The 16,721-nt window shown below is 34.5% G+C and overlaps 1 protein-coding gene across 1 annotated transcript; it reads left to right on the top strand.

Moving 5' to 3' along the window:
- Positions 1 to 9,159: 9,159 nt before the first annotated feature.
- LOC148553245 (tetraspanin-3-like) lies at positions 9,160 to 11,450 on the top strand. The gene is made up of 2 exons (XM_088492438.1): positions 9,160 to 9,732; positions 10,882 to 11,450. The coding sequence occupies exons 1-2, from the start codon at positions 9,232 to 9,234 to the stop codon at positions 11,224 to 11,226; spliced, it is 846 nt and encodes a 281-aa protein (XP_088348564.1). The 5' UTR covers positions 9,160 to 9,231; the 3' UTR covers positions 11,227 to 11,450.
- Positions 11,451 to 16,721: the final 5,271 nt, after the last annotated feature.

Raw genomic sequence — 16,721 nt, 5'->3', positions numbered from 1 at the left:
TCTTTAGGCCAACATTAGTGACAGCAACTTCTTGTGGGTTTTCCCACATTCCTAGTATGTAGTGCATTTTTGCATGTTTTAAAGCTGATCTCCTTGTCGCTAATTATCTTACCCACCACCATGTTCAAATAATCTTTCTTATATCCAAGAGCTTTTGTATTATTGAGCTTGATGACCTTACCTTCTATGGATTTCATTCTACAGCTTGTTGACAGCTTGTTACCTTGTGCTTATATGCTTTCAGGTGGCACTGTGAATTTTTGAGTATATGTTGAAATATTGATATGGAAGACTCCCTACTGAATAAGAACTTCGCGTTCTAGAGAAAGTTACTCTTCTGATGAGAGAAAGTCTTATGGATATATCACAAGTTATGGATGGTTGGATTACGTTTTAAGCTTTAATGACATGAAAAATTTCCCAACATTGTTATTGATTGGCCCATTCTACTTGCAAGAGGCCTATCAGATCAATGAGATCATACATCAACCTAATATTAATGATTGGGTATGTTCGGTGAAAGGCTGTCACGTGCACCGAATTAAGGCCTTGTTCACCTAATTGAACTTAGTCAAACAAAAACTACAATCACCATGAATGAAGTAGTCATGAACAAGTAAAAGCATTTGGAAAAGATTGGCAAAAATTAAATAAGAATTAATCAATTTTGTGTAGATAACAGAAGTATTATTGAACTTCATAGCATTATTTGACCAGATCAGAGTATCTTGTGAATGCAGTGATTTTATACTTAAGTTTCACGGTAAATTCCTTTTTTACTTATTACTAATATAATATAACTGTACAGTTATTAAAGGAAGATGTGTTATTAATATATAAAATACATAATTAATGTATTAGATTGTATATATATATGGTTGGGCTCACGTGAACCTTGAGGCTATCAAGGAAATATTCTTGAGAAACATTGGAGTTAGTTGCCTGAACCTAAGTTTCGTTCATATATAGGCTATGTTGTTTAATTAAATTTTCCCTAGAAATATGTTGGAACTTGGGATATCCCAACGTAAACTTGACAAGTTTTTGTGTAAGTTTAAGTATGAATATAATAGAGGATTCTAAACTCAATAAAGTATGTAAAAGTGATTTGTAAATTGAAATACACGTGACATTGTGACAACTCTTTCACTCAAAGTTGTAGCCTGAAAGTTTATCAAAATGAAATTATAGAAATCACATATATATAGTAGTAGTTTAAAAAAAAAAAAAGAAGAAAGAAAGAAATAGCAGTAGTTTGAATGCGCGCGCATGGCTTCATTTTGGCTGTTTAAGTTATCGTTCATTTGTTGTTTCTATTTTAATGTTTTTCCAGGATATTCAATGCATGTAATTGTATGACGTGACTAACAAAAATAGAAAATTGACCAATATTAATTTAAATATAAATTAAAGATATTAATTGCTTAATATTTATATTATTTTGTTATTTATTATGTATAGTATTAATTTTCAAGATTTTTTAAACTTGTATTGAATTTTGAATGTTGTCATTTTTAATTGTTATTTTTATATAAAAATATCTTTCGGTATGTAAATAATGAACTAATGACTTATTTTTAATATTGATAAAAATATCATATTACGTGTACATTAAAATTAGTCACTAAAATTAATTATCAGTATAAATATATGTTAGAATATAAATATAGATTAAAAATAAATTAAAACGACACATATATTTACAAATCATCACTTTTACATACTTTATTGAATCATTGGATGAATTAGTAGAACCAGTCCTATGTAAATAAAAAATATAAAATAGTCAAAAATCTAAAATTAAAATTTAAAATACATATTTTCACTAATATTTAAAAATAATTAAGTTTCAACAAATTATATTCAATAAGTTATAATTCGGTTATTATTAAATAAGTATATAAAATTTTAGTATTTTTTTATGATAAATATTTTTTAATTTTATTTTTATATTAAAATATTTTTATATTTATTATAATGTTATATACTATATGTATTTATTGAAAAATGATATTAACAATTATCATATAATTATAAAAAATAATTATATTATAATTAATAAAAATATTTGATATTTTTTATTTATATATATTTAATAATATTTATATTAATAATTATGAATAATAAAAAATATAATTAATTTAAACGACTAAATAAATATAAAATTAAAATAATATCTAAGAAAATTATTGTGCGATTTTACTATATAATTATCAATAATTAGTATATAAAATAACAAAAAATAATATATTTTAGTGGCAAAAAATATGTTATATAAAAAAGATTTAAATTCAAATTGCATTTTCATCAATTTTAGAATTTTTTCTTGAACAATTTGGTTGGACCAAATTTTCACTAATTTTTACTAATTTATTCGGTTATTATTGATTCTTAATATTAAATAATCTTTAAACTGGACCAAACTAATTAAAAATTCAATTTACTAATTTTCTGATCGAACTGCTCGCTCGTATCTGAGTTTTACAATTATGCAGGAAAGATGGTTATGAGTTATGACTTATGAGTGTTAGGATTGTTGTGATAAAGATGGATGACCATGTATAGCTTAAGTGGATATCATTCTCAAGACGGAATGAATCTCTTTACAAGACAAAAAGTAATAAATGAAGGTTAAAAGTGGAATCACTTTACATGTATAAATAGCAAGTGTCGTCAGATGCATTTTGCACACAACAATTAATACAATATTTTCTCTCTTTCTTTATACTCTTTCTTTACATTGGATACTACTTATATTAAGTAATATATATATAAATTACTTCTATTATATCAAAATAATTATATTGGTGAACATTAATACTAGAGTTTTATATTTATATTTTCCTATCTTATATTTACATCTTCCTTATTTATTTAGTTGTTTTACAGGAGATCTCGATAAATTATGTCTTTACAGGAGAGAAATGGGACCGAAATAAGACAATTGTCATAAAATATTTGCATATAATGTGGCATTAAATATCATGCATGAAAGTAAGGATCTTGAGCCAAAATTAGTCGAAGAATGTCGACAAAGAAATGATTGGCCAAAATGGGAAGAAGCCATGAAAGCTGAATTAGACTCACTTGCAAAACGTGAAGTCTTTGGACCTGTAGTCCGTACACCAAAAGATGTAAAACCTGTTGGATACCGAAGGGTATTTGTGAGAAAATGAAATGAGAAAAATGAAGTTATGCGCTATAAAGCCCGACTTGTGGCACAAGGTTTTTTACAAAGGCCCGGTATAGATTATGAAGAAACGTATTCCCCTGTAGTGGATGCGATAACATTGCATTATTTGGTCAGTTTATCTGCATATCATAAACTGCATATGCATTTAATGGATGTGGTAACAGCCTATTTATACGGCTCATTAGATCGGGATATCTATATGAAAGTCCCTGAAGGACTAAAGATATCTAAACCATCCAATGAATATTCGCAAGGGTTATACTCAATTAAATTGCAAAGATCTTTATACGGTCTAAAGCAATCTGGACGAATGTGGTATAATCGTCTTACTGAGTATCTGGCCAAAAACGGATTCAAGAATGATGATATCTGTCCATGTGTCTTCATAAAGAAATCTGCATCTGGGTTCATTATAATTGCTATGTACGTTGATGATTTAAATATCATTAGGACTCCTGAAAAGATTCCAACAATTATAAAAACTCTAAAAGAAGAGTTTGAGATGAAAGATCTTGGAAGGACTAAATTTTGTCTCGGCCTGCAGATCGAGCATATAAAAAATGGGATCTTTATTCATCAAATAACATACACAGAAAAGATCTTGAAAAGATTTTATATGGATAAGTCACATCCCTTGAGTACCCCAATGATCGTAAGATCTTTGGATGTGGAGAAAGATCAATTCTGTCTTAAAGAAGAAAATGAAGATATCCTTGGTCCAGAAGTACCATATCTTAGTGCCATTAGAGCGCTAATGTATCTTGCTAATAATACACGACCCGATATATCATTTGCTGTAAACTTACTAGCAAGGTATAGTTCCTCTCCAACCAGAAGACATTGGAGTGGAATCAAGCAAATCTTTCGATATCTTCATGGAACGGTTGATATTGGATTGTTTTATCCCTATGGATCCAAGTCACAACTAGTTGGTTATGCAGATGCTGGCTACTTGTCTGATCCACATAAAGGGAGATCTCAAACAGGATACTTGTTCATATATGGTAGTACAGCTATATCATGAAGGTCCACGAAACAGACGATAGCAGCAACCTCCTTTAATCATGTTGAAATACTGGCGATTCATGAAGCTAGTCACAAGTGTTTTTGACTCAGGAGTTTGATCCAATATATTCTGTCATCATGTGGACTGATTGATGACCATAAGATAGCTCCAACTGTCTTATTTGAAGATAATACAGCATGCATTGCTCAACTTAAAGGCGGATACATCAAAGGTGATAGAACAAAGCATATTTCTCCCAAAATTTTCTTCACTCATGATCTTTAAAATCAAGGGACAATTGATATCCAATAGATCCGCTCAAGTGATAATCTGACAGATTTATTTACAAAGTCACTTCCAAAATCCTCCTTTGAAAGATTGGTACATGAGATTGGGATACGCCGATTTCGAGACATTAAATGATGTTGGCAAGAGGGGGAGGCTGTACTCTTTTTTCCTTGGTCAGATTTTTTTTCTCAATGGGTTTTTCTTGACAAGATTTTTAATGAGTCAGTCCCCATCACTAAAGGATATTGTACTCTTTTTCCTTCACTAAGGTTTTTTCCTATTGGGTTTTTTTTTAGTAAAGTTTTAACGAGGCAATAATCTTAAATGGTCATCCAAGGGGGAGTGTTGTGATAAAGATGGATGACCACGCATAGCTTAGGTGGATATCATTCTCAAGACTGAATGAATCTATTTAAAAGACAAAAAGTAATAAATGAAAGTTGAAAGTGGAATCACTTTACATGTATAAATAGCAAGCATCGTCAAATGCATTTTACACACAACAATTAATACAATATTTTCTCTCTTTTTTTATACTCTTTCTTTACATTGGATACTACTTATATTAAGTAATATATATATATATATATATATAAAAGTTAGGGTAAAAAACCGTAATAAGCCAAGGGTAGTTTCGCGTTACGTAAATAAGCCAAAATCAAAATCGTTTCAGCAATGAACCAAGGACTATTTTTATGTAATTCGAACCAGCCTGGTTCAAACTACATTCCTAAGTAAATCGAACCAACATTGTTCGAATTAAGAGAAGAAAAAGTTGAAGGTAAATCGAACCAAGGTGGTTCGAACTCAAGCTCCACATAATTCAAACCAGGCTAGTTCGAATTATGCCTATTGTAACAAACCATGTAATTCGAACCAAGCTGGTTCGAATTACACTTCTCGTGGCTCCTTCATAATTCGAACCGAGCTGGTTCGAATTACAAGTGATTCGGCTATATAAGGAGTTCGAATCAGCCTCATTCGAACTATTCTTCTCTTCCCCTACCCCACCAAATCCCAGAGAAAACGACCCAGATTCTGTACGAAGAAGACCTGAACGGAATACTCTGCTGATGGGGGACGATCTGGCACGGTTATATCGCTTGGACGGAGTTGCTCATATAGCCGGGGTCATCAACGAGGAGGTTAGTACAGAAAAATCTTCGTGGTAGCGGTATATGTGACTTAGTGGTTTTGCATGCGGGTTAGATGGTGGTTTAGTTGGTGGTTTATGTAGGTGGTTTATGTTAGTGATTTATGTTAGTGGTTTATGTTAGTGGTTTATGTTGGTGGTTTATGTTAGTGGTTTATGTTAGTGGTTTATGTTGGTGGTTTATTTTGGTGGTTTATGTTAGTGGTTTGTTTTAGTTGTTTTATGTTAGCTCTTTTAAGTTAGTGGTTTATGTTGGTTTCTTATGTTGGTGGTTTATGTTAGTTGTTTTATGTAAGTGGTTTCTGTTAGTTGTTTTATGTTAGTGGTTTGTGTTAGTTGTTTTATGCTAGCTGTTTTATGTTAACGGTTTTAGTTAAGCTGTTTTATGTTAGTGGTTCTACTTAAGTTGTTTTATGTTACCGGTTTAGTTGTGCGGTCTATGAGTTTGTTTTGCATGTGGTTCTTGTTCATGTATTTTTATGCGGTTTTATTTAGTATAATGTTTTGTTCATGATTTATCGTGTTGGTTATGCGGTTTCATGTGCAGCCTCAGCGATGCATCAGGAGCATGCGGCGGCAGCAAGGTATGCGACTGGATGACAGATACATTCCGTACTTGCAGATGGCCGGTCTATACCATCTTGCAAGGCTGAACGATAGATGGTTCCAGTTAGACGAGGCCCTTGTCAGTGCATTCATCGAGCGATGGCATCCAGAAACGCACACGTTTCATATGCCGTTCGGAGAGTGCACGATCACACTCCAGAACGTGGCATACCAGTTGGGTTTGCCAGTGGATGGGCGTTACGTGAGCGACTGCCTATCAGAGTTCCATATATACATCCAGGGTGGGCGTCCAGCATGGGAGTGGTTCCAGGAGATGCTTGGAGTGATACCTCCTCCTAGCCAGGTTCAGAAGTACGCAGTGAACTGCAGCTAGTTTCAGGAGACTTTTGGTGAGTGCCCTGAGGGAGCCGATGACGAGACTGTGCGCCGATATGCACGTGCGTACATCATGATGTTGTTGGGCACGCAGCTGTTTGCGGACAAGTCCGGCAACCGCATTCACATCAGATGGCTTCCGTACGTAGCTAGGCTGGAGGAGATGGGTACCTACAGCTGGGGTTCTGCAGCACTGGCATGGTTGTACCGGTGCATGTGCCGAGTGGCGAACAGACATGTCGTCAAACTAGCAGGCCCACTTCAGCTACTTCAGTCATGGATCTTCTGGCGATTTCCTCGGTTTAGGCCTGCACGGTGTCACGTGCTGTCGAAGGTGGGAGAGAAAGAATGACCAAGACTCTGCATTCTCACCCTCTACTAGTGCGAATGCAACAGGTAGAATGTTGGAGTTCCCGTCCTGTGCAATCGCGATGAGCAAAGTACCCCCATACTTCCCATACAGATGGGTGCCGTCAATACTAACTAGGGACTTGCAATGGTGAAATGCCTCGATGAGCGGTGGAAACGTCCAGAAAAGTCTGTGGAAAAAAGCTTGAGACTCGTCTACTTGTCCACTAACTCGAACGGGGCTCGTCCGTAGTATTGCAACAGTACCGGGCATCGTCAACTGGACTCCCAACACCCACCTGGGGAGCTCGTTGTATGACTCATCCCAGTCACCGTATATGAGGGCAATAGCCTTCTGCTTCGCCATCCAGACCCTCCTATAAGTCGGCCTAAACCCGAAGTGTGCTGCCGTGGCATTTAGGAGCACCTTGATGCTGACTGATGCATCAGCCCTAACCATTGGCATAATGAACAACGAAATCACATGATAATCCAAGCTCCTGTGGTCACTTGAGATGGAGGTCGCAAGACAAGTGTGAGGTCCATTGTACCGTTTGACCTCCCAAATGCCCTTGCACTGCCGCAGACTCAGTCGAATCAACCATGTGCACCCATTCCCAAACTCAGAACACTTGCCCACATAACGGCGATGATCAGACTCCACTACCTTGTACTGTACCCCTCGCCGGATGCTGTAAGTCTTCACACTTAACAGGGCCTCATCTTTATCCTGAAATTGCTGACCAACCTGGAACTCTGTCAGACCAGCAGTCCCTTCCGCATCTCTAGCTCCGAATCCAACAGAGTGTCCTGAAACACCCTCCTGCCTCATGGCATCCAGGTCCAAAGAGGAAAAATGTGGTGGATACTCCTGTGTGCCAGAACTAGAACCACTGAACGCCAATGCAGGCTCAGTCGCTCCAACCTCGTCGCCGCTGTCATCCTCAATCATATCCGGCTCGACGTCGTCCTCCTCTACATCACCCAACAATCCGTCTCCGACGCCAACCGGTGGAACGCCCTGTAAAGCGTTCGGCAGAATATCAACTGATCCTACCACGTCGCCTACTCCGTCATTGAGATCAACAGCAAAAGACGGGGAGGCGACAGGTTGGACCGCTGGCTCGTACACAGGGACGGACGAAGAAGCAACGGCAAGCCTGGAACTGGAACCGGCTGCCGCGGTTACAGTGGTGGTATTCCGGTTCGAACCCCCTGAGCTGGATACCACATCAACCAGCTTTGCCAACAACTCTGGTGTCCTCACCTCGGGAAACTGCCTCCGATATAGAAACATGACTTGCAGGTCCTCATCACTACCAATCGTGAAACAATCATACTTCACGGTATCCTGCAAGACCGTGATTGGAATGCGATAGAAAAACTTCTTAACCCGCTTCGCACCTTCCAGACCAAGTTTCATCAGCACAGATCTAACAAGGTCATCATAGCTCGTCGTTGGGTTCACGACAATACAGAGAGGATCCTTATCTGTGAACTTCACACCGGAGCGAGTTTTCTTCTTAATGGATCCTCTGTGGTGAACCAAAACCACAAAACTCTCCTCACTAGCCATCTTACACCCTCTAATGAGAGCAACTCACGTTTACAACCATATATATACTGCTCTGTCTACCACTAAATCGAACCAGCCTGGTTCGAATTTGGGTTTGTGTAATTCGAACCAACTTGGTTCGAATTACTTGATTCAGCCTCTCTCTCTCTATAATTCGAACCAGCTAGGTTCGAATTACTAGCATTACTAAATTGAACCAACCTTGTTCGATTTATTTGAACCAGCTCCCCTTTGTAATTCGAACTGCATTGGTTCGAATTATTCATGAATAGAGTTTGAACCACTCTGGTTCGAATTATATAAATATGTGGTTTGGCTCATTACTGAAACGATTTTAGTTTTGGCTTATTTACGTAATTTTAGCCTGGCATTGGCTTATTATAGTTTTTTACCCTAAAAGTTACTTCTATTATATCAAAATAATTATATTAGTAAACATTATTCCTAGAGTTCTATATTTATATTTTTCTATCTTATATTTACATCTTCCTTATTTATTTAATTATTTTATAACAAGGATGATGAGGTTATTGGAGTAATTTTGTTGGATTAATGAATATGAACAGAATCTAGTGCACACCTGTCCTTAATAAATAATAATGCAGCGGGACTTGTCGTTTTATATTAATATAATCTAATATATTAGTCACACCATAGACCATAGTGTTGCAATAAATACGACACAGTACACCACTCTTTCTCCACAATTCTTGATCACCCGAAACATGAGGACCAGCAACCACTTGATTGGAGTACTGAACTTCTTAACGTTCCTGGTCTCAGTTCCGATCCTAGGCGGCGGAATATGGCTGAGCAGCAGGGCCAACAACACCGACTGCATGAGGTTCCTGCAGTGGCCATTGATCATCATCGGGATCACCATCATGGTGGTGTCCTTGGCGGGTTTCGCCGGCGCGTGTTACCGCAACACCTTCCTAATGAGACTCTACCTGGTGGTCATGTTCATCGTCATCGCGGTCCTCATAGGCTTCATAGTGTTTGCCTACGTAGTCACCGAAAAAGGGTCGGGCCAGGTGGTGCCGAACCGGGCCTACTTGGATTACTACCTGTCGGACTACTCGGGCTGGTTGGAGGAGCGGGTCGCCAGTGACTCATATTGGCCCAAGATAAGTTCTTGTATTAGGGATTCTAAGGTCTGTGCTAAGCTTTCTGCCGTTCCTGAAACTGCTGATATGTTCTACCAAAGAAAACTTTCTCCCATTCAGGTGCACTTTTTTATTTATTTTATATTTAACTCTTATATTCTTTTTCTTAAGTTAGTGTGTTGTATGAGTGTTTTTCAAAATAATTTGTTAATAAAAAAAGTCTAGGGTCATTAATTTTTTCAAATTCTGGCCAGCATGTAACTAACAAAGAAAAGTGAGCTATTGAATAAAATTTTACACCAATTTCATACCATTAAAATTATTATTGATAGCTATTTAATGGCTGCAAATTACAAAAGTTGCTGTCCCTAACACTCCTCTTAATATTTTATGTAACAAATAGCCTTATCTAATTTCTTATTGATTTATGGTTCCCATAAAGTTTAGGGTTGGTGATTATAAATGAAGCATGGGTGTAGGGTAGAGAAATAGAAAGAGTTACTTGTGCATGCACTTCATTGGATGGGTAGATCTGGACGGTGCTAGTGTAATAACTAATAAGATAACCCTCTGGCACGTGGGCCATGCTGGGGGCTTTGACTATTCATAAACCACCGAAAATTGTGTCACTCCACCAATCACGTGCATGCTACCCATGTTCGAATAGCAAGTACACTTTTTCCTTAAAATAATAATAATAATAATAATAATAATGAAATAAAACATTAATAAGCTCACGCATATATAGGATATTAGGATGTAGCAACATATATACAGTAAACATTATTTAATTTATAGAGATTAAAAAGCTTAAGTAAGCAGCTAAGGTTGTACCATAGATCAGTATAAAAGCAGTAGGATATCATTCATCCATGTCGTTGGTGAAGTCACGATCACATATGTTGAAATATCACCTAACAAGAATGATATCGTGACAGACAATCAGACACATAGGGTATGATAGAAAGATATTTAATTTCTTAAAGACCATGATTAATATTGCATAATGCGGGTTTATTTGGTATGAGTGTGACATGATTATTGGGGGCCTCCTAGCATGACTCACTGGCCACGTTGCTGATAACAAATGATAATACCTATTTACGTGATTGAACAAAATTTGTGGAATATCGCACTGTATTGCTTGAAAAGTAGCTATTCTATGTAGCAATATTTGAATAATTTTTTAGCTTATTGATAAAGTCATATGTAACATTACAGTTGAATTTAGCCTTTTTCTTGATACTCAATTTGTTGATGTGGTTGTAGTCTGGTTGTTGCAAGCCGCCAACAGAGTGTGGGTATGTGTACCAGAACGAGACAGTGTGGAACCAAGGCGGAGGCCTGGTTGGAACTGACCCTGATTGCAGCCGGTGGAGCAATGACCAGCAGATGCTCTGCTACTCGTGCGACTCTTGCAAGGCCGGCGTCCTCGCCAGCCTCAAGAAGAGCTGGAGGAAGGTCTCTGTCATCAACATTGTTGTCATGATCATCCTTGTCATCCTCTATGTCGTCGCTTACGCCGCCTACCGCAACAACCGCCGGATGGACAATGATGAGCCCTACGGTCAAGCAAGGATGACAAAGACACAACCTAGCGCCTTTCATCTCTAGCTCTCATAATCAATATCGTTTCTTAGTTAAACTACAAAGCATAAAGATTGTAACTTTTATCTGGTTTCATTGTGTAATTGGGTTTATTATGGATGATGTGTTAGATTTCTGCTTTGAGGGGAGTAATCATTTCATCATTTTGTAAATTACTGAGAATGAGATTATGAATTGACAGCCTTGTTTGTAGATTGAATTAGTAGAAGTACTTTAATTATTCATATAAATCCATAAAAGAGTGATATGTTTCACAGACTCCCCTCTGTACGATTGTTTTGAAAATTGAGCAAAATAACTTAAATATGAATTCTGTTTGGGTATGTTGTAATTTTTTGTGTGTACTTATGGTTGTTTTTGAGATGGGTGTCGCTTGATAGACAAAGAAAAATTTGAACAACGAACATGAGCTGATTTTTTAGCCCACTTAGGATTAAAAAATAAAAGCTATCCTAAATCTAAGTTTAAAAAATTCTTTTTAACTCTACTATTAAAAATTTTAATTATTCTATTCTTGTTTACTCTAATTACACTTTTTTCTAATCCAAATCCCGGGTACTGAATTAAAAATAAACATTCCGTTTGCATATGAAGAACAAACATCCCATTTACATTAAAAAGAAACATCTCATTTATATAAAGAACAAACACTCCATTTACATTAAGAATAAACATCTCATTTGCATGAAAAAATAACATCCACGTACATATATAAAATTTTTGCTGCATATCTTCTCACTGCACGTCCAGCATGTTGCTGTAGACGTAGCCCTTTAGATCCATACTGTGCGGTGTTGTAAGATTCATGGCGAAGATGGTGGAGGAAGAAGGGAAGAAAAAAACGAGAACCGTCATAAAATCTTGCGGTCAAAGCTGTGGGAGACGAGAACGGAATGAAAATTCTGCATTGCTTTGAACAATGCGTTAACGTCGAAGTGGTTGTCGTTGTTATCAACGGTAGTGGTGAGCAGCGAGCTGCAACAGTAAAGACGGGACTGCGGGAGTGCACGGTTGGCATGCGGATAGACAGCGCGAAAGATGACTCATGGAGCGATCGGACGTTCACAAAGATGTTTGGGGGAAGGGGTTAGCTGGAGGCTGGGTGGCGTCAGATCGGAGAAAGAGAAGTAAAGTGGCGTTTGGAGTGTCTATGCAGACCGAAAATGACAAATAAAGAAAGGAGGTTAAATTTAAATTGGGTGTGACTGTTAATTCTTATTTATTAAATTTTAAAATTTAAAATTTAAAATAGCTAATTAATGATTTAATTTATAATTTTAATTTTTTTTATTCTATTGTTCACATTATTTATTCGTTTTATTATCTATTTATACTTTTTTTTTTGGAATTATTGGATTGCTGTGATATTATTTTTGTTGTTGTTTTTTTTTTTTTAGCTATTTTAATTGTTGTCATGGTATTGATATGAGTTTATATTATTAAAATTGTTAATTTGGTAATTTGATAAATTATTGTTGAGATACCGCTCTTTGATTCTGTGATTATTATGTTATTGTATTTTTATCTAATTATTAATTTGAATAATTTTGATCTAATTTTATATTTTTAATCTTGTTAATTTAGTAGTTTGATAAATTGTTGTTGAGATATTCTGGAATTGTTAGGTTATTGTTATATTTTTGTTTAATTATTAATTTAAATAATTATTTTAAAATAAGTTCATGTTTTTGAATTTGTTAATTTGATAAATTACTGTTGTTGTAGTATTATTTTTTTATTTTGTGATTGTTAATTTGTATAATTGTAATTTTAATTATTGTAAATTTGTATGTAGATGAAATTATAATATTATAATTAATATAATATTTTTAATTTATATCATATTTTAAAATTTATATTAGATTATAATTATATTTTAATGTATTTATTATATTTTATTTATTATTTTATTATAAAATAATTATTTCAACTGAACCACAGTTAAATCAATTAAACCAATAAATTTATAAACTAATAACTAAAAGTGATTCAATGATGGATTTAATTTTTAAAATCTTGGTTCCAACTTCCAACTCTCTCTCCCTTCTCTTTTTATTTTCATCAAAGTCTAAGGTAATTTCTTTTCTCCCTCTTCTGTTACTGTTACAATTTTTGTTTTATTTTTAATCTATATTTGCTCTTTCTTATGGTGATTTATATTTTTTTTATTAACTTGTTTTGATTATTAACTTAATAAATTCGTATTGTGGTGTTGTTCTTGACTTTATGATTGTTAAATTGTGTTGTTTTTTATATTTTAATAATTTGTTAATTTGATAAAATTATTCTTGTGTAGATTTGTTATTCTTGATTTTAATTTAATTATTATTTTTATTTTAGTTCATGTGTCTTAATTAATTATTTTTTTGTTATTTGATTTTTGAATTTGTATTTAGATAAAATTATAATATTATAATTAATGTAATATTATTAATTTAGATGATATTTTAAAATTTATATAAAATTATAATTATATTTTATTATTTTAGTATGTATTTATATTTTATATATATTTTATTTCAGTGGCTTAACTCTCTATATCTCTATAGTAAAAATAACCATCCACTTAAAAATAAAAATAATATTTTAATTATATATTACTAAATCCAATCCAATCAAAATAATCATCTGCATAAAAATTAAAATAACCATCCGCATACCTACTAAAATGATCACCCTAAATTGACCATTAAAATAGAAGAAGAAGGAGATAAATAAATAGAAAAAGCAACTATGATCATCTAATAATTTAACACATGAGTCTTATGATTTGATCTAATCATAAAACTAGAGAAACAAAAAATGAAAAAATGTAACGCGTGCGTTACATATACCATACTCACACGATTAATTTAAAAAGCGGCATCGTTGAGCTTTTGGCAGCATATGCGGAACCCATGGCAGTGTGGGAGTCTGTGGCGATGTCGGCGGCACGGTCGGCTAGGGACTGCAACGGCACAAGTGAGAGAGACGAGCAACAGACACGCGACGGGGAGGTAGGACTTGCCGTCCGCGATGATGGCTGTTGGGAGAGGGCACGAAAACAGCGGCAGAGGACGAGGCGCGTCGGCTTGACTGGCGGATGTGAAGGCGGTGTCGATGGGAGGCTGCGGTGGCGTCGGTATGACCGGTGGAGAGTGCAGCAGCGTGATGTGAGGACCAGAGAAGATGACGGCAAATTTTAGACGTGTATTGGAAGTTATGGTGAAATTAAGAATAACTGTTCATACTGTAAGTGAGTTTAAATGTTAATCTTAATTTTTGAAATTTAAAATTTAAAATTAAATAATTAATGATCTAATTTTTAATTTTAATTTTAATTTTTTTAATTCTATTATACATATTGTATACTAAAATTGTCTCCTCCTACTTTTTCATATATAATAAGATTACATTGACAAGTGCGAAGTTTAATTATTTAACTATACGATAAGTGGCATCCAAAAAAGTAAAGATAAAATAGAAACTTCAAAGCATATATATGACAAGAAGAAGAACTTGACTTTGGGCGGGTTCTCTCTGTTGGGATATGAATTCAAACATGAAAAAGGATTTTATAATTCAAACATTCCAAATCAGAGCTTACTAAAAAAAGGTTTTATAATTCAATTCTATTCTGGACTTTCTCTATCTCTCTCTTCTCTTCTTTTTGTTCTTTATCAATATGATTGATTCAAAATACAGAGATATTACCGGCAAGGAAAAAGAGGGAGCTCGTCGGTGATGAAAGCAATAACTGACAGAAAAGATAGAGAATGGCGGTAATCAATGCTGTGGTTAGGAGAGTGTCTGGCGAAAAACAAAGAAGACACGGCAGAGGTTTTGAATCTGTTTTCGACGAGTAGCAGAGATGGATAACAATAAGTTAGAGGTGACGGTGGCTGTTGATGCCGCTTTAAAGAGAAAGAACAATGGCAGGGGTTAGGGTGTTGCTGCCGTCAATCAAGAAAGAGCAGTTGACAACAAGTTCACGACACCGGTCAAGAGGATGGAGAACTCTGAGATTCATATACCATCCATATTTTTTGCAGAAGTAATTTTTCTATTTTTAAAAGTAAAATTTTATTATTTTTTTAAATAAAATTATAGAAAATGCCGTTAGGGTTCGCGCCGGAGAAAGGTGCGATGGTTTCACCAGGCGTTCCGGCATGCCAGTGGAAGATATAAATTTTGAGCTTGAAAACAATTCTAAATTTCTTTCAAATGCTACAACTGAAGTTTGTACCAATTGGCTATAGCATATGCTTAATTAATTTTATCTAGTATATACAAATTTCAACATTTAAATAACTTAGGTTGCAGGTTTAATACAGAAGAAGGCATGGTGTGTTACTATATTTATGCTCATGTTCGTTAGAAATCATTTAAACTAGTGGTTGAATAGACATTTTCCTGATCTGCATTTAAAAGTGCATCTATAAACATGTGCCCATTGAATTATTAGATTGCATAAATAATAGAGAACTTATCTAATATATTGTTTTCTTTCATTACTTAATGTCGAGTTTTAGTTTCTTATGAGTGCAGTATTAATAAATCTTTTGATTGCTGATCAGGTGGTTTGTATCTTTTTGAAACTATTACTAAATTATCCTTTATTTTGTAAATTTTTTGTCTTTTATACTCATATGTGAGGACTCAATTATATGAAAAACTAAGAAGAATAAAAAAAATTGAGATATCTACAGTACCCTATCATCTATGTAGACAATTTTTGCTTTCCAAATTCCAAGGATATCCCTCATTAGATTATTTATATTGTTTTTGTGCTTTTCAAATTCTAAGCATATCCGGTATCCCTCATTATTTACATTGTTATTGATTCACAGAACAATATTGTGCATTGGATTAGACTCACAATAGCTCAGTGGTTAGTAGAATTACTATTTTTATTGGCAAATGATATTTAAGAAAAAAAAAATCCAATTGATTTAGTGTACTCTTAATAATAAATAATTACTTAAGGTGCTAAGAAAATAGGTTCTTTCATATGTACTTATGCAGTATGCTTTTGTTTGTGTGAAGAAGAATCATTATATGAGTTCATAATGACCGTATTACTTCAAAAGAAAGTTATCCCTTTTAAATTAAAGATTTTCATTTGACTTTTTTATTACAAACAGAGGAGAAACAAATTTTGAGAACTGCAGCTTTTAGGAATCTAATTGCTTTTGCTTGACCTAGTAAACTTGAAAATAAAACATGGTGTTTTAACTATACCATATATCCTTTCTTTCTATCTTTGTTTTATAAGTTAAAAATTTTTCATTTCAAATTTTACTGCTCTTTCGTGGGATTAAGTTTTTGTTGCAAACTGCTCCATTTTGATGTAAATATGTTTTTGTGAATTTTGGATTGAGGTCATGTGTGAGTATGATATTGTTATCTTTCACTATTGTTAACCTTTGCCCAATGCTTGATTTGGCTTTTTTTTAGATTGTGCTCTCTTTTTATTACTTATTTATTTATTTGTTTTCTTTTCACTCTCAAAATCTATGTAA

The sequence above is a fragment of the Arachis ipaensis genome, chromosome B7 (genome assembly GCF_059453495.1).
Source record: "Arachis ipaensis isolate K30076 ecotype BB chromosome B7, ASM5945349v1, whole genome shotgun sequence".
Classification (NCBI taxonomy): Eukaryota; Viridiplantae; Streptophyta; class Magnoliopsida; order Fabales; family Fabaceae; genus Arachis; species Arachis ipaensis.
Note: the sequence above shows the minus strand (reverse complement) of the source record. Positions and strands in the feature narration are given on the sequence as shown.